Raw genomic sequence first — 26,108 nt, 5'->3', positions numbered from 1 at the left:
TCCATTCGGACTCACGGGAAATGATCCTGAGGCGTTGGTGTGCTACAACAAAAAGCGTTATGACGTTTATTTGCATCAACTAATTGTTGCTATTCAAAGGAAAACCCCAAGCCTAAATTAGCTTCATCTCTGCTGCATCCGTGCAGAAGTAGCCGTCACTGTCGATCTCGGTGACCAGCTGCATTTTGAGGTGCCATCGAAGGAACCGACCAGTGGGCTCAGATGTCCGAGGTCCCGAACAGCATCCTGGACGAGTAGACGGTCACCTGGGGCTCGATTCGACGTCCGTGGATTAAATCGTTTTAGAAAGTTACGAATCGCTCTCCACGCATGAGTCTCATATGCATGGATTTAGGCTGATGCAAATTATTTAAAAGGCGCCAGGGAGCCAGTGGATAGGCTGGTGTGCAGATGAGGATTACAAAGGGACACTTGTGCTCGTCAGACGCGGCGCTGTTCACCTGGAATACCTGAAGCTCTCCAATGACACGCAGCTACATCAACTTACCTACACTGTTGCATGTCTCCACGATTGATATTTCGGCCCCTGTGGCCTAACCCGTAAATATATGTTTTATACGAGATCGATCGCGGTTGATCTGAAGCTCTGAGTGCAAGGAACTCGCAGCCGCTGAACTACATGGTACCGTCCCTCCAAGAGGATGCTGCCTGAAGCGCAATTATGCCCGGGACTCGGAGGATTTTCTTAAACGGGGAATGATCAGGATGACATTTAGTTAAAACACTCGTGGCCGAATCCACTCGATTCTCTCGCTGTCTTTTTTTTTTTTTTTTTTTTTGTACCGGACCTCTTTGCGCCAAGAAGCTGCACCAACATCTGACCTCTGCCCAGCTAGACTCTCGGTTTTTAGGCTTGGTTCGGGGAGATGGCCGCGATCGCCAGCTCCCTGATCCGCCAGAAACGCCAGGCGAGGGAGTCCAACAGCGACCGGGTCTCTACTTCTAAACGTCGCCCCAGCCCTAGCAAAGACCCCCGCTCTCTGTGCGAGAGGCATTTCTTGGGGGTCTTCAGCAAAGTCCGTTTCTGCAGCGGCAAGAAAAGACCCGTTCGGCGGCGACCAGGTCAGTGCTGTAGATTTTTTTTGTCGGTGTGTTTATGTGTGCGTATGGAGAAACCAAGCGGTTTCCCCAACCCCCCACCCCACCCCGCCCCTCTTTGGAGCCGAGGCATTATACTGCAGTCAAGGGCTCCAATCTGAACCGGAGGAGAAGGTAGATTTTCTCCGCGGTGCGAAAAAATCCACCTGTTCCATTAGCTCTCTCTCCTTGTTGTCTGTCGATCCACCACACGGCACAACACTCCCCCATGAACCAAACCGAGCAGCTTGAATGTAGAAAATGATCTATATGTTGTGACGTTGCCAGTTATTAATGTGATATTGCTGTGATCAGAATAATAAATTGCCTGGAACAAAACTGATGCCATTTTACCTTAGGTAAATGCAGGTCAGGTTTTCCTCCAATAAGAATAAATCATGACACATATTTCAGCATTTGTTTTTTGCACACATAATTTATTTATTTATTTATTTATTTTGCGTCCCCCTCCCCTTACAACTTGAATAGACTAAAGAAAAGGCTGCTTTAAAATGCCTGATTCAATATTAATGCAGATTGGGGATACAGAGGGGAGATAACTTGCACCGCAGTGCACCAAGGCTCTTTTGAGATGAAATGTTTTAATGGTAAATGTTTATTGCAGTGGGAGCTTTACTGCAGTGAAGGGAGGTAGCTTTAGTGATTAAGAGCTTCTCTGGTTGTATTGATGGACATAGGCTCTGTGCCTACTACTCCGTGGTAGCTTTCCCCCTTTTTCCTCCCTCCCTCCCTCCTGGTGCACAGATAACAAGCCAGCGGTGCAAATCACCCCTCCCCTTATCCAGATAGTTCTGTCATGTGATGAATGACAGCCTGGTCCACTCAGACCGCTGCAGACAGACACACAGACATGCAGACAGACAGAGAATGAAGTACAGGGACAGACAGACAGACAGACAAGAGACAGAGGTACAAATAGAGAGAGAAACAGACACAGACAAAATTAAAATCCTCCAGACAGGTGGACTGATCATGCAGCCGTATCAGAAAGGCAACAACCCCACAGAGAGAAAAACAGAAAAAGATGAAATAAAACTGTAAAAGACATATGCCTGACCGGAAACATATAGGCAGGTAAGCAGACAGACAGTAAAGCAGACAGGCCTTCAGACACTGGCGGGTAGACAGATTCAGGTAGGTACCGTAATTCTTCTCATCTGACAGAAAGACAGACAGTCCCAAAGCCTAGCAGCAGACAGGCAGACAGATGCTGTGTGTCGTCAAGTTGATCACCCTTATATATCCACTGATGATTTGCATATACAGTATATGCAAATATATGCATATATATTTGCATATGAAAAGCCGATACACTGGAGAATTTTTAATTCTGCCTGTTAAAAGATTGTTGTTTTTCCTTCTATTCCCCCCCTCGTAAGATGCGCCCTCGAAACCTCCACAGGTGTCCCATAAGGGCTGCAGGCTAGGTCAGTAGCTCAGCCTCCATCCGTGTGTGCTGTGTTTCTTCTCGTCTCCACCCCATCTCGCGCCCATGTCGACTCCCCTCGGCCAGGGGGGTGGGGGGTGGGGGGATGGGGTGGCTGAGGGGGGGCTGGGGGCTTCAACACCTGTCTGACAGCCGACGACCCTCTCCCTGCTGATGTCTAGCTATCTTTCTTTCTTTCTTTCTTTCTTTCTTTCTTTCTTACATCCCTCCTTCTGTGTGGCTTTCTTCAATTTTTTAACCTTATTTCTTACCTGTGTTTTTTTTTTCTCGTAGCTGAAGCGCTGTTAGTCAGTTGTTCGTTGCTCCTCTGTCTTTTTTCTCTTTGTCGTTGATCCTGCCTTCTTCTCATTTCGTTGTTTTTCTTTTGTTGCCTCATTCCCTTTGTCAGTCAATGTTGGATCAGTCTTTATTCTCGCTCCTCTTTGTGCTCCTCTGGTGTCTTAGTGTGGGTTTATCATGTCTGTAAATATGTGTCAAGTATTACTGTGTAAGTGTAGTAGAGGTCTCTACTGTATGTCGGTGTATATTGATATAATGTGTTTCCTCTCCGTCAAACACTGTCGACTATATCAGTAGAGGTGATCATTCACCATTTCATGGTCATGATGCCATTTGTCAACGTATCTAAATGTTTATGTCCTTTTGTATTGGTATGAAGTAAAGTTGTTGACATTTTAATGGCTCATACCAGCCGTCATGCTTCACACACACAGGATGATGTTCTGTATGCTGCCAGTGGAAGGCATTTTTCAAGCTCAGACACAGGCGGTAAGGTCTGGCACTGTGCTGAGTGTTGCTGGAAGTTTGTTTATACTCACACACACACACGCACGCACGCACGCACACGCACACACACACACACACACACACACACACACACACACACACACACACACACACACACATACACACACGCACACAGAGCAAGCACATGCACAAGCCCTCCCAAACGTTTTGAACCGGGTGTCAGCGATTGCTTAGTGCATGTTGAAGCATTAATTTATCGAAGCGTAGTTCACTTATGATTTACTGAGGTGTACATGTCCATGCCCCCTCACACAAATACATACACACAGGCACACACACACACACACATCCTCTCCCCATGCCTTTGATGGATGATGGAGGGCCTGCCCTAGGAATTGATGGCCCCACCCCAGGCTTAGGTGAGTTGCGAATTAATGGTCAGGATGACGCACAGTTCAACCGATATGAACCCATTCAGGCTGGGGGTCATTACTCGGGCCAAGCTTTCTTTGGGGCACTCCACTTTGTGGTCTTGTATATTATATGAGTAAAATGCAACTGTCATATTTAATTAATGCAGAAGTACCAATCATCTCTCAAGGCTTAACATCTACTGATATTGCTGATAAGAAAGGGATATGGTTAAAACGTGTCTTTTCTGTTTCAATTAATGATACCAAGTTGGAGTATGGAGATACAAATTCATTTTGCCAATTGACTGGACTGTAGTGAATTGAATGACCTACAGTTGTGGTTTTGACCTTGGAGGACAGTTGTTTTCATTCCCTTATTCTAATCACATACATTTTGTATTTTCAGTCAATTAATGTTTAGTTGATTTATGCACATAAAATGAAAATGAATGGGATTTCAACTGTGAAAAGAAAATTTGTCTTTTTTGTCAGACAGAGAATAAATAAAGGATGAGTGATATCCTGACTCTGACTTTCTGTCTGATTTTAATGGAGGTTGTCTCAAACTATCACCCACTGCAAAACCAATTCGTTTTGTGTTCGTCTGCAGGATCTCATTATTCGTGGTTAACCATTAGAAAGATGTGACTGCATTAGCCGCATCAAATCCATGCCTCAGGTCTCCTATGCACCTGTGCTCCAAATGAATTCCTTAATCGTTGGTCTTGTTTAAAGACCGTGAATGTATGCACTTCACTTCTGGTGTCAGCTAACTCTGAATGCTGCCTTTTCATAAACCCAAAACATCCGCTGGACACAAGAAGACCATGGAGACCACACTCAAATGGCTGTATTCCACCAATTTCCCCAGCACAGACACATTTTCCCTCAGATAAACACAGCTTTTCACACATCCATTTTTTCCTGGCATTGCCTAAGGCCAAGAGGCTTCCATTGCCCTGAGCTAATCCTCGTTTCCACCTGCTCCCCTGAAGTGTTGAGCGCTTCTAGCAGCACCCTGGCCAGGCGCCAGATATCACAGCCTCAAAGTTGGAGGTCAGTTCGGGGTTATTAGAGAGGATGAAAAATACCAAAACTTTGGGTCAGGTTTCTCGAGGTCAAGGAATTGCACGAGTGTTAGTTGGGGAGGGTCTGTAAAAAATACAATCTCTCTGTAAAGAGAGTCACTTACTGAATACTAATCATATTTAAACTAAATTGTGATGCCATGCACAGTCACTTCATACCAGATAAAGGCACCCATCTCACTAATGCACAACAGAATAATAGCTATGTTTTACAAGGGCTTCAGTTTATTATATGAGTCGAGTTACAAGATGCAGTAACTGTAACTACATACGGGGAGACAAAGATTTCCTGTCATGTTGTAGGCCTACTCTTCACCAAAGCCACCTTATTTTCCTTTCAGACAGCTCCTGGGATTATTTAGTTCAACACAATACTTATTGACACTCAGGATATCAACAAACCTGCCATCATATTTTCATTGATATTCAGCAGATAAGACTCAGAGGAAAGACTGAGATGGTTCCAGTGCAGTAGATTCCATATTTATTGATCGTTTTATAAGCAGCCAGAAATCATTTACACCTTACTTTTTTAATTTTTTTTTTTTTTTTATTAAACTGTCCATTTTATGTCCATGACATATATCTTCCTTATGCATACTGATATCTGAGCTTGCTCAGTGCGAACAGCTGTGGGTACGCAGGCACTTTCCTGAAGGGAGTAGCATCAAATCATTTTAGATGCATTTTAAGGCCAGTGTATGTGTTTTTGTCATGATCATGAGGATGTGTTTCTGACATATTTTGGTGGGGTTGCGGGTTATGGCTTGGCCGATGGTCTGTGTGTGTGTGTCCGTGTGCGTGTGTGCGCGCATGTGTTCTGTGTGTTTCAGAGCCGCAGCTGAAAGGCATCGTGACACGACTGTTCAGCCAGCAGGGCTTCTACCTGCAGATTCAGCCGGATGGAACCATCGACGGCTGCAAGGACGAGAACAGCGACAATAGTGAGTAGAGCAGTATGGATGCTACAACTCCCAGCATAAAACATTTAATGGCAATGAGTCACTTGGTTATATAATACATTACCACATTTTACATGCTGTGTTTTACCATTTATAATTCTTATATAACATATGCAGGCTGGGCAGCCCGAGGCATTCCGAAATCAGTTTAAAAAGCCTTCAGTGTATTGGATTATCGTGTAGAAAAAGAATTTTTAAAAACTATTTAAATTTTAAAGGCAACTGTTCTCCAAATGGAGTGAGGCAGATGCTTTTTCCTCCGTGCATTTATGCAGCTGTGTGCATGAGATATTGGTATGGTGTGGTGATAAGCGTGTCAAAACCCTCTCAAAAGTTTTATATATTTCTCCCCAATTCTTATTCTCAGTATTACTTTCAGACTCAAAATGCTATTGATAATTTTAAGAGGTGAAATCATACTCTCGCTCTCACTGTAAAACCAATTCATGTTAACATGAGTAAGTGGTGAAATATTAACAGATATGCAATATTAAAATTGCCAAGCCTGAGTGAAATAAATTCCAACATCCCGCCTCTTGCCTTGCTAAGTAAACCATGGTGTGTATACAGCATGGTTGCAAGTGCCACATTGTTTTGATTGATTCAGCTCTAAAGCCTGTGTGATTATCACAGTGTTTGCCTCCTGGAAGCTCATTGCTAGAAACAGCTGCGGCTCTACAGCTTCACTCTTTGATGGAATCCTGCTCGCAAAGATCCTTCCTTGAGCCACTTCCTGGCAATATTTCACCTCCATCGACTTCCCATATCGTCGACCACCAGTGGATGAATAGCCTCCATGGTGTTTCACCCCCGCAAACACATCAACCCCCATCCTCTCCTGTCCCGTAGGAACAGCTAAAGAGAAAAATGATAGAGCCACCTCTCTGTAGAAAATCTTACGCATTAAATCATATATGCGTTCACAACAGTTTCCTAGAAAGGTAACGCATTGTAGGAAGAGATGCATGTTAGTGGGAAACGTCGAAGGGATAACGATGACGCTCCAGGAAAATTTTGCCCACCTCTACTCACCTTGTACCAAAGCTAGACAGAGAAGGAAACAACCCATGACCTTTCCTCACTAGAACATTTTGTCCATCTCAAAAGTATCAGGAGTCAAAAGGGGCAAAAAAATTAAGAGACCGGACTGTAGCTATCATTCGGGAAAAAATAATGATCTTTTTCTGTCTCCCATATTGCTTTATGAGGAAAGAGACCTTCGGCAAGAACCATGACTTATAGCATTTTCCTACCTTACATGGGAAGTGTCTGCAGAGCAAACAGGATAGACTCGCAAGAAAATCAATACAGTTACATCAATGCAAGGTATTTCTTGTGGATTCAGGAACAGCACAATGTGTATCTTGATCACAATGCCGTTTTCGGGGATCCATAGTGTTCTAAGAGTTTTTGCTGATGAGGGTTTTTTTGGTGTATTTGAGGGTTCCCTCACCTCTGGGTAATCCTCTTGTTAAGCAGGCCTTCTGGCTTAGGGATGGAGGAATGCAGTTAATAATTCAGCCACAGGAAACTAAAAATACCACCTTCTCCGTTTGTACCCAATGAATAATTCTCTATATGAGATGCCTCAAGCTCAGACCCAGCCCGATGGAAGACACAGAAAGAGAGCAAGGGATGCGGCGAGAGGAAAGTGAAAGAGAGAGAGCAAAAGGAAGAGAGGGAAAGCGAGAGCTCAAATGAAGGTGTGTTTGACAAAGATGGACATGGAAAAAGAAAGCTTGGTATTCAGGCCTTGTGCTCACCTATCGATCGCTGGGCTGGATTATTAGAATAATAGATTATCCCCCACCCTTGAACCATGTGACCCTCTGACGTACAGCATACACAGCAGCGACAGATGGAATAATTCATTTTCAGGTGGTGGTTCCATTGAACTGCTGGCATCGGGGAGAAGGATGCTGCCTGCATACAAGGTGTGACCCATTCCACTCCTGAAAGGAACATTTCAATTTTTTTTTTTTTTTGTATTAAATGTTTCATACGGTCCTGTCCTGAATAAGGTGTGAGGTGACCCTGAAAGAGGAATTTGCTGTGGGAAAAATGCATAAAAAAAATACATCCTCTACTGTGCACACAAATTCATTTAACATGCTAGTGAAATCATATCTTGTTGAAACATTTTATTGATTTGGCAAGTATTCAGGAAATTTGGGAATTAATAGAACAGAACAAAACAGAATAGAATAGACGATATAATGGCTTCCAACCACAACATGCAGTACAGGTATTTAAAAGGATAAATTGATAAGCATGACTGACTGGCAGGATTGGAATTAATTAAAGGCGAGTGTTGTGGAACACCATTAAATTACTTAACATCCATGTACAGTTTTGACTCAGCTGTCAGTAATGTAATTGCTGTCAGCTGATCGTCTGCAGTAATTAACAGCTCAGATTGATGCTCTTGAAAATTTTGGTTATAAAATCTGGTTATAATACACTAGTATCATCTATACAAGGCATTCACACTCCATCTGTGATTGATGCTGCTGACTGATGGAAGGCTCACTCAGCTGCACGAATTAGCCAAAAGACTCCGACCCTAGTATCAAGCACTACTCATTTCTAAATTCAGGAATAGAGTAGAGGGAGAGTAGCCAAATGCCAAATTACATGCACTGGAATGTACAGTATACATACATGCATAAACACGCACACACACACATGCACACATACAACATATAGCCTACCAACTCTCCCACCTTTGGAATTGTATTTTTCTATGGATTTGGAGAAGTGCCCTTGGCAGTTGCAGCTTGGCCCAGCTTTGCTCTAAACCTTCCTGTAGGGTTTATTTCCCGCTGCGCCTGTATTCCTCACATCAAACAGACTTACTTTACCTGCTGGTTTTGCCTGTAGCCGATTACTGCTCCTTTGGAGGGCTCAGTGTTTCAAGGATTTTGCCTTTCTGGCTAGTTTGGACCCATTTTGTCTGGCCCTTTGATGATGGAAGATCCCTCGAAATCTTTTAACTCTCCCTGCAATGGACTCGGCAGCCTGGCTCCTCTAGGTGAGAGATAAGGTTATTAAACAAGAGGAATCATCTTCAGAATAGCCATCAGGTGGGGATGGCTTTCCTCCTGGTTCTCTTACAGCACTCAAGGCAGCCGTAATTATGGAATCAATCAGCTGCTGTAACTGCAAATGGAAATGCTGGACATTTGGGAAGTAGCTGAATGACAGCCCTGTCACTGAAATTTCTGGCAGGCAAATGAGAGTAGTGGAGGCAGATTGTAATTATAGCAAAATAGTGGACTAACACGCCATATTTTATTTCTCTTTTCCTGCCACTTTCCAAGCGAGGCGATTATGGCAGGTCTTTCTGGTATGTTGTGTTCAGTGGACTGCTCAGGGACAGTATGTTTTTGCAGGAGGAGGTGCCGGGGGCTGGAACAATCTTGGCTCTTGATGGCACGTCACAGAGCCACGGACAAGACCTCATCGATGCGACAGAAGCAGCTGCCTAGACGAAGGGAAAAAAGGAGAGCGGGAAGAGACAGAGAGGGACATAAAATTGTAGAGTGAGCTGGAAGAATATTAAAATGAGAGACTAAACAGACTGAGATAATAAAACTTGAGGTGCTAATGGAATAGCTCTCTACCTTGAGACCCCAGTTCCTCCAGGTCTCCAGGATATATGTAACTGAAGGATAAGCCAGCACTGCCCTGTGTATCACCCGCACCGCTTGTCTGTGGGCAGGCTGAAACCATTGGCAGGTGAAAGCAGCACGTCGATATTTATTGAGTGAAATTGAATCTGCTCAGAGGACAGACCCGTGTTGGCACGTCTCCTCCCGTCCCTGCCAGCTTTATCTGATTCCCCATCGCCGCTTACAATCATCTTGACAGTACGGAAAAAAACCTGGGCTCAGGCACCGTACAGAATGCACCCTCACACATACACGCACGCACACACACACACACCACCCCCCTTAAAACCACGGCCCAGGCCTCAGACTTAGTTGAACCCCCCTGCGAAGATAGCAATTAATCAGTGCTTGTAAATGAATTTCACTTGATTTTAGGTCTAACTCTTGGCTCTACCTCAAATGTTGCATTTCTGGCTTTATGTTAATGGTTCAGGGTTACACCGAGGTGGCTCTGTGTTCCCTCATCCATATCCTGTGATATTCATTTTTGTGCTGCCTGCCAAAAAAACAGATATCAGAGGCTGTGTATCTACAAAAGTTAAGTGAAAACTCAATTGTCCTATTCTTTTCTGTTCTCTCTGGTGTCTTTTCTCACTCTGACTCTTTCTGTTTGTCCCTCTCTCTCTCTTGCAGCCCTGTTTAATCTTATTCCTGTGGGTCTGAGAGTGGTGGCCATCCAAGGGGTGAAGAGTGGCTTCTACATTGGCATGAATGGCGAGGGCTCGCTCTACAGCTCAGTAAGATACACTCCCTTGCACTAGTTGTAGAATAACATTGTATGTGTGTGTGTTTACTATATGTATTTGCTCATTCACACATGTTGTGCTTTGCTCCATTTATCGTCTCCTTTAATATCCTGTCACAGTGTAGACCCAGTCATTACAAACCCTTTCATCTCTGCTCTATTCAAGAGCTCCTCAGATGTGCCTTTGTGTTGATGCGCAGCACTTATTTCCCCTTTGTTGTTGTGGCGGCACAGTGCCTGTTTTACATTTAATTTGACATCAAGTTCAGCGCTCAGCCCTTTGAAAAATTGCTGCTTTTTTACTGGCCAATAACGGGGACTTGCTGTGTTGCAGCTATAAACAGAAATACCGCTGAATTTCATTTTCTTTTAATTTGGGAGATGCCCCATTTTTTCAGCTTTTCATCCTGATTTTTATTTCGGACCCCTGCTGTCATGAAAGGATCCGACACTGTAAAAACATTTCTTTATATTTGAACAAGCCATTTACTCTGACTTTGAGTGGTAACATGCTTTTTCTAATTTAAAAAAAAAAAAAATCTTATTTCAAGCTATGTTATGAGCCATCTGTCATTTTTAATACCAGTGGAGAGTTCTGTCTTATTGCACTTTGTTTCAGAAGTTTGAATTTGTTTCTAGAAAATTCCAGATGAAACTTCTTTGGCAATAAATGGATTTATCTCTCTGATGTGGGAAATGTTTCACTTGATTTCACTTTTGCTAAGAAAAAAATGCAGAACATGCAAAACATGCAAAATTTCCATATAGACAAGTCATTCGGTCTCATATTCAGTGTCAAAATCTTGTTTTTTCTTAAAAGAATGGATATAATATGCCAGTGGGATGAGATAATCAACTTGTTTCCAGAATGATCTTGAATAAAGTGCAACTGCATTTGAACCAAGTGGAATTATCTCATCCCACTAGCAGGTTATTTTACACTTGGTTTAAGAAAACCATGATTTTAAGACTGAATATGAGACTAAATTACTTTTTATGGTAGGGATTTTATGATGCAGGACCAAAATGACTCGTGAATATGAACATTTCTCTGCAGTGTACTGTATGATATGGAGAGCAGAAGCAGGGGTGGGGGTGAGTACGTCATGGATGCCAGTAGGGAAAAACATTAGCAGCATTAGGCTGTTGCTGCTTAAGATGAGGACATGCTTATGGAGAAGCTGGAGCACGTTTTTGGAAATGTGGTACTGAGGCAGAATGAGGGAGAGAGTGTGTATCTCTCTCTCTCTCTGTGTGTGTGTGTGTATGTTTGCGTGAGAAAGAGAGAAAAAGAGCATAGACAGAGACAGGAAGATCTCCCTGGTTGGCTGGTTACATAACCTCTAGTCTCATGATTCCTAATCCAGTTAAAGACAGTGTTACAGAGGAAAAGATGGGGATGAGAGCGTTGCATTTCCCATGAGCCTTTGCTGAGGGACTCGGTGCTGCGCTAATGGCGGTCTGATCATCACCCAGCCATGCTGACTGAATGACAGGAGCCGCAGTTCAGTCCACAAACTTCTCATCCAACTTTTTTCTTTCTTAAAACCGAGTACTTGAAGGACACAGTGGAGCCAATGAGGAGGCAATAATAGCTGTGGATTTATAGCTCACATTTATTGATAAAGCAATGGCTCCACATTGATGTGGTGACAAGAGAATTTTCTGAAACAACTTTTTTTTTTTTTTTTTTTTAAATGGTGCACTTGAATAATTGAAGTAGATTTATTGCTGTTGTTTCGGAAGGAGAAAGGCTTCACGCCCAGCACAGTAAGATAAATTGAGCACACCTCGATGCTACAACAGATGTATGAGTACTCACTCAAGTTCAGAGAAGTTCGCACAATCAGTGCGCAGGCTGTTATGACTCACCTAGGTAGACAAGAGTCATTCATAACTAAAGGCTCATAAACAAGCGCAAAGAGTTCACAGCTCTACTGTGAGTCATGTAATAATCCTCCACCCACCCATCTACCCTTAATTAAAGTTTAATAGCCCCCCAAACAGCCATCTTTTAATTTTCCAAGTTGACTCCCAGTTGGGACTTTGCACCCACTCCCTCTCTGCATCATCTGCAAGCCAGAATGTATTATTATCATATCATATAGCATATATCTTATATCATTATTATTAGCAATAGCAGCAGTAGTAGTCATAGTATAGTTTTATGTGTTGTATTGTATTGTCCTGTATTCTATGCTATGATATATACAGCCAGTGTCTCAATTATTTAGTGTCAAACATCTAAATTCAAACTTGATAAACATGACACTTCATTCGTCATTTTACTCAACACATTTATGAGTAGAGTAACAAATGTTAGACCTTTCTCTCAGAGGGAGACAGAGAGGTCTGTCAGAAGGCGCGACGTGTTAACAGTAGCAGTTGAAAGGCCATTTTAATTAAAGCAGTGAAGCGAGCGCTGTCCCTGGCCATATGGAGCAGCAGGTCCACCCTCTCAGATATGAGGCGTGGGAAATTAGCATGCATTGGTAAGCAAAATGCGGGTAGCAGGCTAGATCAGAGCGAGGGTTAGAAGTCTGGGAGAGCCACACGGGGTTCATTCAGTATTTCCCAAAGTGGAAAGTTGGATGGATGCACAGACAGCATCCTTCTTTCACTCTGCCTGTCTCACAGACTTTTGCCGTACTCCCCAACCTCTGATTCATGTTACAATCCACATTTCATATCGTGCCTCTTTATGAGCAAATTTAAATATGATGAACAGTCTGAAGACTTCTGTAAGGATTTTATAAATACTGCGAAGGGAAATATTTCTATATTTTATTCACTTTTTTATGACAGCACTTGCCTTGTAATTACTGTAATAAAATGAGTTCTTCACTTTCATTTCCCATACTTTCTCACTTTTACAGTATTATTGTTTGTCCATATCTTGGGTCTTTTTTTTTTTCAATTTTATTTTCTTACTCCCTCTTACTCTCCCATACTCACTCTGTCAGTCTCTCAGTCTCGCTGTCTCTTTCTCTTTCTTAATTCTTGCCCTTACAGGCTCAAAAAAATAAATAAATTAAAAAAAACAAAAAAAACAAACAACAAAACAACAGAAACAATCAGCTTAAATCAGCCACCAAGGAAGACAACATCCTTCGTGTTCTCCATTAGTCTTTTTCTTTTGCCTTTCCAAAATGTGAAGTTTCTCACTGCTCGGTTTGTTGTCTCTTTTGTCTTCTGAACATCTCAGAACAGAGATGCAGAGCTACCTTTCCTCCCACCCAGGAGGCAATTACTGAGGGATATCCTCCTACCTCTCAAACACTCCCTCCCTATTTTCCTCCTTCTTTTTCTCCCTGCTCTACCTTGTTAACTGGGGAAAGTGACAATCTTTTTTGCTGTGTAGTAACCAGGATGAATCTGAGAGGTGATGGCAGGGGGGACATCAGGGGTTATCCCAGTGAATCACTGGGTATTGCCAACACCCTTGTGATGCAACACATTTAACAATGCAGAGGCCATGATATGATAGGCATCACAATACACATACACACAATACACAGACTTGAGTACAATAGCTATTAATGATAAACTCTTTACTAGCTAACACGATTAATTTAATAGTCTTAATGAGATGTGATGACTTTTAATTAAGATTGCTCCTGTGGCACAGTGTATACTGTGTTTTATTGTTTCCTACTCCAGTGCAATCATTACAGTACTCATTGCCTAGATTTCTGCACTGCCAAAAATGTCCACACACACAATTCATTTAGAGAGAGACTGGGCTAAAAAATTGCACCTGGACTTTTGACCAGACTGGCCCAGTGCAGTCTGCCAGACACTGCCTCATGATGTATATGAAAATGAGAATGTAAAATATGCAGGTTTAATTTATCATCATTATGCTAAACTATAACTACTAGGCCTGTATATGGATTTGGTTTTTAAGAATTAGATTATTCTGGTTTATTCACAGTGTTATATATTTTTCAGCCATTTCAAACCTTTATAATCAAACAAGATGTGTGAAAACTGGTAAGAAATCAAATGAGTTATTGCCAAATTTATTAGGGAGGTCTGTATCTGTAATAAACGGGTATTTGTCATTGGCTGTTTCTACCATATGGCTATATACTTCACCATATTATATGGGTCTATCAGAAGCAGAATATTTAGCCTGTTATTTGCTAAAAGGGTTTGGACAGATGCGTGCGTGTGCACGCGCACACACACACACACACACACACACACACACACACAAGAGCATCCTCTCCCACACCGAGCGAGTCCCTGATCTGCTGGCACTGCTGACTCCAACATAACAAACATAATGAAGATAACATACATCCCTACAGAAAAAAACAAAAAAAACTGTATTCATGTATTTTGCCTCTTATCTAGTTAAGCTTTTGCACAATTTGTTTAATCTCTACCTTTTTCACCTTTATTTAGCTGGGATACATTTGCTGAGCACAAATGTGCTTTTCACACAATCTCACACAATCTCACATTTTCATACACACACATACACACAAGGGGATATTTGTGTACTGTATATAGAAAACAAGATATGACGAACAACCTGCTCTTGCCATAAAGCTAGTTTAGGTTGTGCTCCTTAGATTTAATGTATTTACAGCCTGTTATACCTATTAATTTGACTGTTACCTGTCATAACAGAACATTATTCTCTATAACATCTAACATTTGGCTAATCACTTTATGGATTAATAATATTAGCTGGTCAAACTGCTTGACTACCTTTACTTTCAACTTAAAAAAAAGTTGAGAAGACATGCTTGTTTCTGCTGTGCCGGCGGGAGCACCTAGATTGCTTTTGTGCACCCTTTTATCATGTCCCCCTCTCGCAGAAGTGCCAAAATAAAGCTCCACACTGCCTCATTAAAATGCTAACTTTTCCCGAATGAAAGAAATATTCGGGGCTGGCATTAAAATAGGCCCAGGCCTAACAGCGCCACTGAGTAGTAGTATTTCTGGACAGTGTTATATGTTATATGTTGATTGTATTGTCCTTGGTTGCTGTCTTATTGTTTTGCTGTTATCTTGTGGTGTGTTATATTTTAGATGACCACAATGGAAATAAGCCTCCGGGCTTTAGTGTGTTTGTTCAGCTTCGAGAAGTCATTTACAATATTGCTCTCCCTGTCTCTTCTCGTCTCGGTGTCTTTGAGTTACAGAAGATTTTTTTTGACAGTCAGTTTAGGTTTTGTAATTAGGATGATTGCTTTTTGTCATAAACTTTATTTCCTGGCCTTTGTTTTGCCTGCACTGAATGGAAAGGCGTTTAAATTTGCCTTTTGGCCACCAGGTTTGACTGTGTAAATGGTTAACTTATTCACTGCAAAACATCCCCATCTGCACAAGTCATTTAGTCTCATAGTCGGAGATTGCTTTTCATCAAACACATGAAAAAAAGTCTGACATAAGGATGAGATAATCCCGCTTGTTTGCATTGCAGTGTCACTTGTTTCAGGAATTTTTCAGTGGGAAAGTATAAATATGTTGAAACAGAATAAAGGCAGAAGGCAGAAGAAAGCACGTCAGCCGTCACTTGTGTCAAGAAAATGGCACTTGATTCCTTAAAATTCTGCGGTATTTTCTCATCCTATTGAAAGATAAAAAGATTGAAAGAAACAAGATTCTAACACAATGTGAGACTAAATGACTTGTTACGATGGAGATTTTTTTTTTGCAGCGGTTGCACAAGTGTTCAGTAAGCGATGCCCACCTCAGTTCTCTTTAAAGCTGAACAGGAATAAGAGAGACGGCGATGTGGCTGACAGTGGAGTTAAAATGAGACGTGTCAGGCAGAGAATATTTCACAAACACTCCTCTTGTGTTATTTCATGACTGTCTAGTTTGGGGTTTTGACTCCATTTGTTGTTTTCCGTGCTGATTAGAATTGGTAATACGGTGCCGCTGATGCCATTGTGACTTTTGTTGTCGCTGCTGCTGTTTAGCTCTTCCAGTTTTGAGTGCGGAGCTCATTGCTGATGCTGCCGCTGATTTGAAGCTGATGTGGTTATAGCCATGGGTGAGCTGGGTGATAATGCTTGTGTGGAGTGCTTAGTGATGAAGTGCGTGGGGGCTGAGCATCTACAATGAAGAGTTCCTTTCCATTATTTATAACACTTCTCAATATGACCTAGTTTATTGCACAGCAGTAACCACTGTTCACTGTTCTCGCTCGCGCTTTCTCTTGCTCTCGCTTTATTTTAAATGCATTTATCTTTAACTAAGGGGCAACCGGCTCACTTGTGCATATCCTCAGGATGCCGTAGCCTGTCATCTGCAGATGCACACATACATACACACATCAGTTGCTTTGTCCAGTTCAGTACTTTTGCTCCCAATGGCCTCTAAAATCTCTTTAGTGCATCTTTCAATCACCCACTAATTTCACTGCTTCTTATTTTATGTCATTGAAAAAAAATTATATGTCGCACTAAAATCTCAGAGGGAGGAGAGGAGTCTGGGGAGTGGTGAGTAGACGAGGGATGATATGGAAGAGAGGGATTTGTCACCTCAACAGATTTTGTTTGGGGTGACAAATGATGATCGGCATATTATGCGAGTGGACTCTTTCCCTCCCTCCTTGTTTTTCTCTCTCTCTCTCACTCTCAATTTAAATTCATGAATAAATGTAACATGTAAACATATGAATCCATTTGAGCTGTCAAATCATGGAGAGGAGGGTAATACACAAAGAAAAATGACAATGATAATGATATTCACAGTATGATTTAGTAAGAACAATAAAAAATAAAAAAAGTAAAAGAGAGAGATAAAGGATAACAACATGGTCAAATGATTAGATTAATGAATGACAAGGGGAAGGGCAATATAGTTTTATATTTCTATGATGTACATGTCCTGTGATTGTATGTGTGAAGTTCTACGTGTAGTGTACAACATAATACCATTAAACAATCCATATATAACACTGAGGCAGTAAAATTACAATGGGGTTTTCTTCTCTCTCTCTCTCTCTCTCTCTCTCTCTCTCTCTCTCGCTCTCTCTCTCTCTCTCTCTCTCTCTCGCTCTCTCTGTTTGTCTGTCTCTCTCTGTCTGTCTCTCTGTCTTTTTCCTCTTATTTATTTGAAAGGCTAATATTAGTACAAGAAAATGGAGTCTATCACTGTGAAGGTGTTGACTCAGAAGCTGCAGTGTGTGCCCGTATGTCTGCATGCATGCTGGTGTTTTTATGTACGTGTGGACAGTGCTAATGAGAGATAACAGATTGCCGCTGCTCACCAGAGAAAGCGAGAGACAGAACGGGAATCACAGGGAGAGACAGGGAATGGTTGGAATGCCAGACGCAGAGGGAAATTTAATGTTTGGGTAATCAGTGTTGTGCTCTGTGAATACCAGAGCATTAGTATGTGTTTGTGGTTTGATGTTAGCCATTAACAATGAATGTCCTCCCTAGGAGCAGACTTTTTTCTGTCTTTTGTAAGCTTCCAAAGTGATTGACTTTGAGGGAGAGAGAGAAAGGGAGAGAAAACGAATGAAAGAAAGTGCGAGAAAGAGACTTTTCTAGTTTAAGTAATGTCTAGACAAGAGCCGTCCAGGCTCGACCTGAATCTCTCCCAGAATAATAATGAACTCTCCGGGAGTTCCATGGCAGGCTTGGGATTCTCACAGTGGCCAAATCGCTCAGATGCAGCAGTGGCTCAGGCTCATATTTAAATGGAGGACCTCCCTATATCCTCTGCATGTCTGTCCAAAGTCAAAAGACACCTGTCGCCAGCATCAGAGCCCCTCCAAGCAGAGAGATGCAGTGCCTCCCTGCTTGGGTAGATTCAGATTGCATCCAACCCAATTCTGCTGGCAAACCATTTTCATATATTTTACTTTACTTCCTTCTCTGTATTTCCTCTCTATCTATCTATCTATCTATCTGTGATGATGTGATACGGACTACATGATAAGGACTAAATCAAATACCATGATATCTTTAACTGAATACCTAAATTTGCACATTGCAGATATAAAAAAAAATACTTTCATAGGATATCTACATGCAAGAGATTTTTAATAAATAGAGGTAAATAATAAAACAGCAAGAGCAGTCTGATATGTTCATAAAAGTGCATCCCTTTACTATAATGCAGCTTTTAAAAAACAAACAAACAAACAAACAAAAAAAAAAAAACATTGCCGTATCATGATGGCAATGATTAAACCAAGATCAAACCAAAACAGACCAAAATCACAGACGATAAAGTCTCATATCACAATATTGATATAATATCAATGTATTGCTTAGCTACACTACCTGTTTCTTGTAACAATACATACAGAGAAAGAATTTCCTATGGGGATCCCTAATTCTCTCTCTATACTGGATATTTTTGTGCAACTATTCTTAGAGAAGAATTTCACATAAAAATGGATATAAATCCAATCGTAAACACCTCTGTTCTGTCCCCATCCTCCTCCTCTCTGCCTCATTTTAAGAGTTTCATTGTGTTTGTCCACCGGGTCCCAGGCGAACCTCAGTGTTTATTTATGTCCAGCTCCCTACTGAGACCTGTAATGGCGGTGCATCAGCAGCCCCACGTGCTGAGTTTCACTAACAAGTCCTGTGCCTTTCTCCTTCAGATCACCACAGAATATAAATGAGCATCTCTTTAATCAGTTTACTGTCACTAAGAGCTACCTATTGCCCCTGAAAGGCAATATACCCTTTTTTTTTTTTATTTTACTTGATTTGAGGTAGTTCAGCCTTGGTTCATTAGAAATTCATGGCACACAGGAGGCAGCAGCTAGCAGGGCAAACCTGTTGGAGTGTGTGTTCACATGCAAGAATACGTGTGTGTGTGTGTGTGTGTGTGTGTGTTATGTGTGTGAATGCACGTACATGTGAGTGAGTCCATCCATCAGTGTGCATATTTTTGTGTTGTTCCTTCTAATGAGGCTCTCTGGTTCATGCGTGTCCATTAAGGGGATCTCATTAATCACGAGTGACTCCGACCCTGTCTCTTCACCTCATATTCCCACTCAGTCATCCACAAACAAGGCACTCTGTCAAAGTCTTCAAAGTCACTTACATTTCACCTCTATCATTCCCAAGCCGGAGCCAGGGCACTCTTTAAACTGCTTCAAGCCTTTTCATAGACAGGGACAGAGAGTTGTGTCCTTGTGGACAAATTTGGACGGGATCTACAATGTATCAGCGTAGCAGCCTGAAGGGGCTGATGGTGAAGGGTAGGAGAGCTGTGTGTGTTAATGTGTGAGTGTGTGCCTGTGTACTTTATACATTTGATTGGGACTCTACACAGACAAAGAGAGGACAAAGCCTGCAGGTCAGTAATGTCTCACTGTCTGCCCCTGCCCATTGAAACACATATGTTCTTACACACACACACAAACCCATACACACACACACACACACACACCCATACTCATATACAGCCGCACAGCCAGACAGGGGCGATGTGACCCCTGGCACCCCAACAGAGAGAGAGATGTCTGCTCTTTGACAATGTGTCAGCAGGCCCAGATAAACTCAGCCGCCAGCTCCCTGCAGGGCTTGTCCTCACCTCTGCCCGCCGGTGAGAGGCTGGTACACCTGCGACCATGTGGCCTCACCTTCCCCGAGTCCTTTACACAGCCTGCCACACACTGCTGTGTCTTATAAATGAGCGGTCATACTTAGACTGTGACTTACCTTGCCTTGTACTGTTAATTGCAAATGCACTCATGCTTGAAAGAGACAGCGTGAGCGGCATGTGTGAGACAGCTCTGGATTTGTGGCAGAAGTGTATCATTGTCACCTATTCACAGGTATTTATTTCAAAACATGGGTTCTATGAAGCATTTTCTCCTCTTCATTTTGTTTTTTTTTTTTCACCACACCTCACACTACAATTACTACAATCTACCATATATAATCTACCATATTACTAGCAAGTCATTTAGCCTCCTCCAAACAGGAGGACATTCAGGTCACTCAAAAAGTAAAAAGTGTAATAATGAGGAAGGAAAAGACAATTCATCTTTAAAAAAAAAAAACAAACAAAACAAAAAAAAAAACTGCAATGGCTAGTCCATTAAAAAGCCAACATATTTCAACCACTACAACTAGGTACTACTCCATCAGCTCCTCCCTGCAAGAGCACCCTCCATATTTAGATCTGTGTTTGACAATTAAGAGCAACCAGCAAAAACACCTACTAGTGAGACGAGATAATCATTTCCAATGCAGTTTCACTTATTTCAGGAATTTTACTGACTGACTTTACTGTTGATACGAGGAAGAATTTGGCAGATCAGGACAGTAGTAATAAGAAATTTCTGGAAATGTGGGATTATCTCATCCCATTGTCTTATGTGTTGACTTGTTAAGAAAGATTTTAACACTGGATATGATAATAAATGATTTGTTAATTAAGATAGAGATTTTCTTGCAGTGTGCTGTGATTCCGTGGTCATCGCTCTGCTTCCTCCCTTTTTCTCCCTGTCTCTCTCTTTCTCTCTCTCTCTTCCTCTCTCTCTCTCACACACTCACACACACATACACACAAACAAGTAAACAGTCACCTCCAGTGGCGAGCAGAATTGGGCTGTCAGTCAAATGGACAACCTTAAAAGGGCACAGGACCGTAGAGGAGATATTAATGAATGAAATACAGCACTGCCACACACTCTCTCTCACACACACACACACACAACACACCTCCACACGCACAGCTGCACACACACACACTCACACACATGCTTTTTACACATGCACACGCTCACTTTTACGCACATATTCTTGCACACACACTTACACACACACACACACACATCCTAAGCCTGTCTAAATTGAGACAGCACAACATCCACCAGCCCAGCTGTTCCAACCACCCGCATCTATTTTGGACACACACGACTTCCCCGCCCTTCAGACTGACTACCATTATTTTTTAATTTGGCCTCTTGCATTCAGGAAGCGCTCGGACGGGGAGGACAGCCGAGGAAGAGGGGGAAGGGTTAGGGGGTTTGGCATCTGTCTTGTTAGCAGACGTTAATCAATTCACCTGCTTTATTATGTATAGATTTTGGTCAGAAAGTGAAGAAACAGTGATTTTCCTGCCTATTTAAAGGTTAATGCCATTGTTGTCCTTGTTAAATTTGAACAAATTACCCAAGTTACCCACTCCTTAATTTTGTTTATGGATTTGAGAGTTGAAAGTATTGTCTTGTCTCATGCATCACTATGACAATAATCCTGCATCCCATTCTGTCCAAACAAGACATCCAATACTGATATATATGTGTGTACTTATCATGCCTCTCCACTTTCTTTGTGTCCTTTGTCTCCTGTGTGTCCTTCTCTTTTAATAAAAGGGAGAGAGTGAAAACATTTCATCGTTTTCCATTATTCTGATTAGATTATCATTTCTATTACTCGGTTACTTCTGAATCTGTGTGTATATGTGCTTTATGTCCAGTGACCTTGGCCATGTACACAGGCTAGTGATGAAAAGCATTCAGACAATGTGTTTGGGAAGATACTCTTCACTTGGAGCCATTATTTGCATATTGTCTCCATTTATGTCCATATGTGTCCTTGATATAAATGTGGATATTAGTCCATTTTATTTGTATTGCATTTATGCTTTTATGTGTTTGTGCATACACTCATATTTGTGCCCTCTGTTCTCCTCTCTTGCAGGAGATGTTCACACCAGAGTGTAAGTTCAAGGAGTCGGTGTTTGAGAACTACTATGTGATCTACTCATCCACTGTGTACCGGCAGCAGGAGTCCGGCCGGGCCTGGTTCCTTGGCCTCACCAAGGACGGACAGGTCATGAAGGGTAACCGGGTCAAGAAAACCAAGCCCTCTTCACACTTTGTGCCCAGGCCCATCGAAGGTATGAGAAAAATGCATGTAAACAGATTTGAGTATACATAAGAAAATGTTTGAATGATAAAATGCTAGCCAGACAACATAGTCAATCATTTAAATGAATAATACTGTAATACCCGCCTCTAAAATAAAGGGTTTGTTTGCAAAAACAGGTATCGCTGATTGTATTCATGTTCTATAAACCATGTTTTTGTCTAGATGATATCAGTCAAAATCATACTGAAAAAAAAAACTCTCCAGCTTAACTTATTTAGTCTCATATTTAGTATTAAAATCTTTTTCCAGTGCTAGTCAACATGCTTCCAGAATTTTCTTGAATCAAATGTCATTTTGTGGATGAGATTGTGGGACTGCCTCAGCCCACTAGCATATTTTGTCACGCGTTTTAAGAAAATACATAATTTTAAGACTGAGTGAGACTGAATAACTCATGAAAATGGAGACTTTTTGCCTTGTAGAAACCTAATGCAGAGACGACATTGGTTTTTGCGCCAACAAAACCAATGTCGTCTTGGTTTTTGGATTCAGACAGTATGTAGTGCGAAGCTGTGTGCACAACAGTTATTTAATATTTTCAGGAATGTCATTTATCTGTTTTTGCAGATGAACTCTTAGTAATGTGTTCAACAAGGAGGCATGCATTTTCAGGATTTCTATATGCGCTGTATGTGTGCACAGGTTAATTTCTTATCTTTTCTAACATGTTTTCAGTGAGGGCATTCTGTAATAGATATTATCATGTAAACTTGTTAAGCAATGTGATGAAAAAAAGTGCTGACATGACTCTAATTCCCCGTCTTATCCTTTCCAGCTCAGTGTAATTGTCCCAGCCTTACACCTGACCTTGTCCCTGTCTGCCCATCCATCTCTCCAATCTGCCCTCCATCGTCCTCTTCTTGTGTTCTTCTCTTTGTTCTCTCCCTGGACTTCAATATTCTCCTCTCCTCTCCTCTCCTCTCCTCTCCTCTCCTCTCCTCTCCTCTCCTCTCTTTTTTCACCTCCACTGCAGTTTGTATGTACAGGGAGCCATCACTGCATGAGATTGAGGAGAAGCAGCGCTCCAGGAAGAGCTCAGGGACTCCCACCATGAATGGAGGGAAAGCTGTCAATCAGAACTCCACATAGCAGCAGGGGGAGGGGCTTCCAGCAGGGGGGCGTGGCCCTGTCCTGACTTGAGGGGAGGGGCCTTAGGAAAACCCACCGCCCCCCAAATACGCACCACCATACCTTCTGTAAAAAGAGGGAGTTGCCGCGACAACCGAGGAGCTAATACTGTACACCCAAGACAACAAAAGCAAAACTGAACTCTTGCCTGTGAAAATCTTTTAGATGAATTAATATGAAACCAGAGGATATAAAAAAAGAAAAAAAAAAAAAAAAAAAAAAAAAAAAAAACATTTTCAATCAGGACTTCACATACGTTTTATGCAAAAAAAAAAAAAGAAAAAGCTGTGACAAACAAACAAAGGAATGGTGGTCTCTCTTCACACAAATACAAATATCTATCGTTTCCAATTTATGCTGTGAAAAATGAGCTTTAAGACATGTTCAATTTTCATCCATCAATTTAATTTTTTTCCCTGAACGCTATGGCACTCTCACATGCTTTATTGTGTTATTGTCGTCAATAATAACAATATTGTCATCATTACTACTCCATTGATTTCACCACCCCAGTTAGTACCATGGTTTCCCAGCTTTTGTTTCTTAAACTGAATATTTGTTTTGTTTTGTTTTGTTTTTGGTTGATCTTGAATGCACTTTCACGCTACCTTCTCTGGTGTGAGGGTAAGACCGAATGTATCTGAGAGTTCTCTGTGTTGGGCTACATGCGAAACAGAGAGTGTGGGGTGGGATGTTATTTGCTCAGGTGTTGTACTGCAAGTGTGACTGATATATGGCCATGGGACAGAGAGAGCTGTTCCAAATGCTCTAAGATGAACTCTCCTACTGTCCTGCTACTTTCTGCAATGGCAGGGCAGGATTGATACAAGCAATATGATAGAGAGTAGTCTAGTAAGTCTTCAAATAATAGTAAAAACAGCAGCTGATAACAAATTTCTGTTGTTGGTCAGTAGAAAAGGCCAACAATGAAAGTCGTACAAGTGGGTAAAAGTGCACGTTGAGGAAACTTGTTCTGAATGAGCCTCATTATATCCTTAAAGCTTTGCAAGGATTACTTGGTATTATTTTCTGTAATAACTAAAGCAGTACCCAATCTGTTCAAAATGGCAATGGAACAGTTCTCTACAAAAGCTGACAGGAAAATAATGACCAGCATCAGCACTATGAGCCATGGCCAAAAAACGGTCACTTCACATTTGCACCTCAAGAAAACACAGGCCCCTTATCTGCTGTTAGCTAGGCTATAACAAACAAATAAAAAAAGAAACTGTCAAAGTATAACTCTATATGTATTCATGCTTTTTAAAATATAAGAACAAATCGTGGAATAATCCTTGATAAACTACTTCTGTCGTTTTGTTTAAGCAATAGAAAGGCCATAGGGTTTGTTTGGGGAGGGAAATAGTTTTGGTAGACTTGGCAGTGAAGTGAAAAAAAAAAATGTGTCGACTAGTTTTCCAGAGCTTCCTTTCCTGTTACTTCCATTTTGAAAACATTAGAGACTTCAAAACACTGGTGGACAGGGTGCCTGACTGTTTAACAATCCACTCACTATTCTTTACATTTGTTGTTATTTTTCCAATGATGTCTGATGTCACTATCGAGAAGACTTTCCTACCACAATGAAAGTAGAACTTCTCATTGAGGAACCAGTTAATCTGTACCAGGATGATTCAGGTTTGGGAAAGATTTGTTACCATCTCTGTGAGTAATATCTCACTGTAATTCTCTAACATGGTACCCCATACAGTCTCCATCTCTCCTGGTTTTGTGACCCATGAAATGAGCCATTTGCTGCATTGTGGAGGAAAGCTTCCCTATTCCATAAATCAACACTTCTGACGGGGCTGTATAAACAAGGTGAATTGACTTGTACCGTGGGTCTGCAACGTATGCTCCAAATCCCATCCCAGATCCTCAATCGGTTCGTCTAACTCAGGAAGTCCTACAATTGTCCAGTGAACGTGGCCAGACATACATGCTGGCTGCTTGTTGTCCAGCACCCGATGCACAAAGTCCTGGCCGATGGTGTGGCAACTTTAGGGAGGTTGGGGTGGGGTTGATGGAGTTTTAGGTGGGAGAAATGCTGAGGAGCCAAGACCAGCCAGGTTATACCGCATCAAAATTAAGCAACTTGCAGCAAACATGGTTGGAAGATGGGCCATGACCACTGCAAGACGGTGAGAGTTGATGTAGGATTTGTTTTGATTTCAAAGAGGACAGGTCCACAATTTTATATGCAATGTTTAGATTGGTGTTTTAGTTTCCCTGACTTTGTGGGTCTGTCTTCTGTTTCTATATGGACATCATATGGTAGGTATGTAAATAGCACATGGTCAGTTACCTAGAGCAAATCAGTCTCAATATCAACACGGAACTGGGGTGTCTTCTACTCCGTGACCCAGATCCATAGCTGGTACAAGTTACCTGCAAGAGCTAATGGTAGTTAAGTTGAACTTCTACAGCTCCTATAACAGTGATAGAAAAACTGAAAGGCGAAAGTGAGACCAGCATATAAATATATAAATATATATATATAAATATAACTTTTTATAGAGCTTTATATTGGTGCAAATGGGATACATGTGGACAGAAAGCAGCGCATGAAAATTGGATGTTCTCTACTTCAACTCTTAATACCAGAATGAGAGGATTTGAGGAAGGGATGAAAAAGCAAGGAGGTAAAAATAGCTAATGTGAGACTTGACTAAATGAGAGCACTTTTGGGGTGGGGACATTGATGTATGAAAGGGTAAGCGAAGACCTTGGTTGCAAGTGATATAAAGTATAATTTATGTATTTTTATGTTTGCAGATGATTTCACCGCATCAGAACACACTCATATATGCATTATGAATTGTGAGATGAAATAAAAATATGCATTGATAATAAAAATCAGAATGAAGTTAGTGATTGTTTAAGAATAAAGACTATGTTATCGAAAACTTTCA

At 41.6% G+C, this 26,108-nt stretch overlaps 1 protein-coding gene across 2 annotated transcripts; it reads left to right on the top strand.

Moving 5' to 3' along the window:
* On the top strand, nt 1–26,108 carry fgf12a (fibroblast growth factor 12a). 2 transcript variants are annotated; one of them, XM_030073778.1, is made up of 6 exons: nt 1–1,083; nt 2,499–2,546; nt 5,648–5,758; nt 10,081–10,184; nt 21,838–22,036; nt 23,042–26,108. In XM_030073778.1, exons 1-6 carry the CDS (start codon nt 888–890, stop codon nt 23,155–23,157), a joined length of 774 nt encoding a protein of 257 aa, XP_029929638.1. In that variant the 5' UTR covers nt 1–887; the 3' UTR covers nt 23,158–26,108. The 2 variants fall into 2 exon arrangements, with proteins under 2 accessions (XP_029929638.1, XP_029929639.1); XM_030073779.1 differs by lacking the exon at nt 2,499–2,546.

This window comes from Myripristis murdjan, chromosome 17, assembly GCF_902150065.1.
Source record: "Myripristis murdjan chromosome 17, fMyrMur1.1, whole genome shotgun sequence".
Lineage (NCBI taxonomy): Eukaryota > Metazoa > Chordata > Actinopteri > Holocentriformes > Holocentridae > Myripristis > Myripristis murdjan.
The sequence above is the reverse complement of the archived record's forward strand: the minus strand, read 5'-3'. Positions and strand labels throughout refer to the sequence as shown.

Excerpts from the sequence above, each read along its gene's own strand:
- fgf12a (XM_030073778.1), top strand. The coding sequence starts at position 888 with ATGGCCGCGATCGCCAGCTCCCTGATCCGCCAGAAACGCCAGGCGAGG. Across the intron at positions 1,084-2,498 it reads ACCCGTTCGGCGGCGACCAG|ATGCGCCCTCGAAACCTCCA; the intron begins GTCAGTGCTGTA and ends CCCCCTCGTAAG. Across the intron at positions 2,547-5,647 it reads CCATAAGGGCTGCAGGCTAG|AGCCGCAGCTGAAAGGCATC; the intron begins GTCAGTAGCTCA and ends TGTGTGTTTCAG.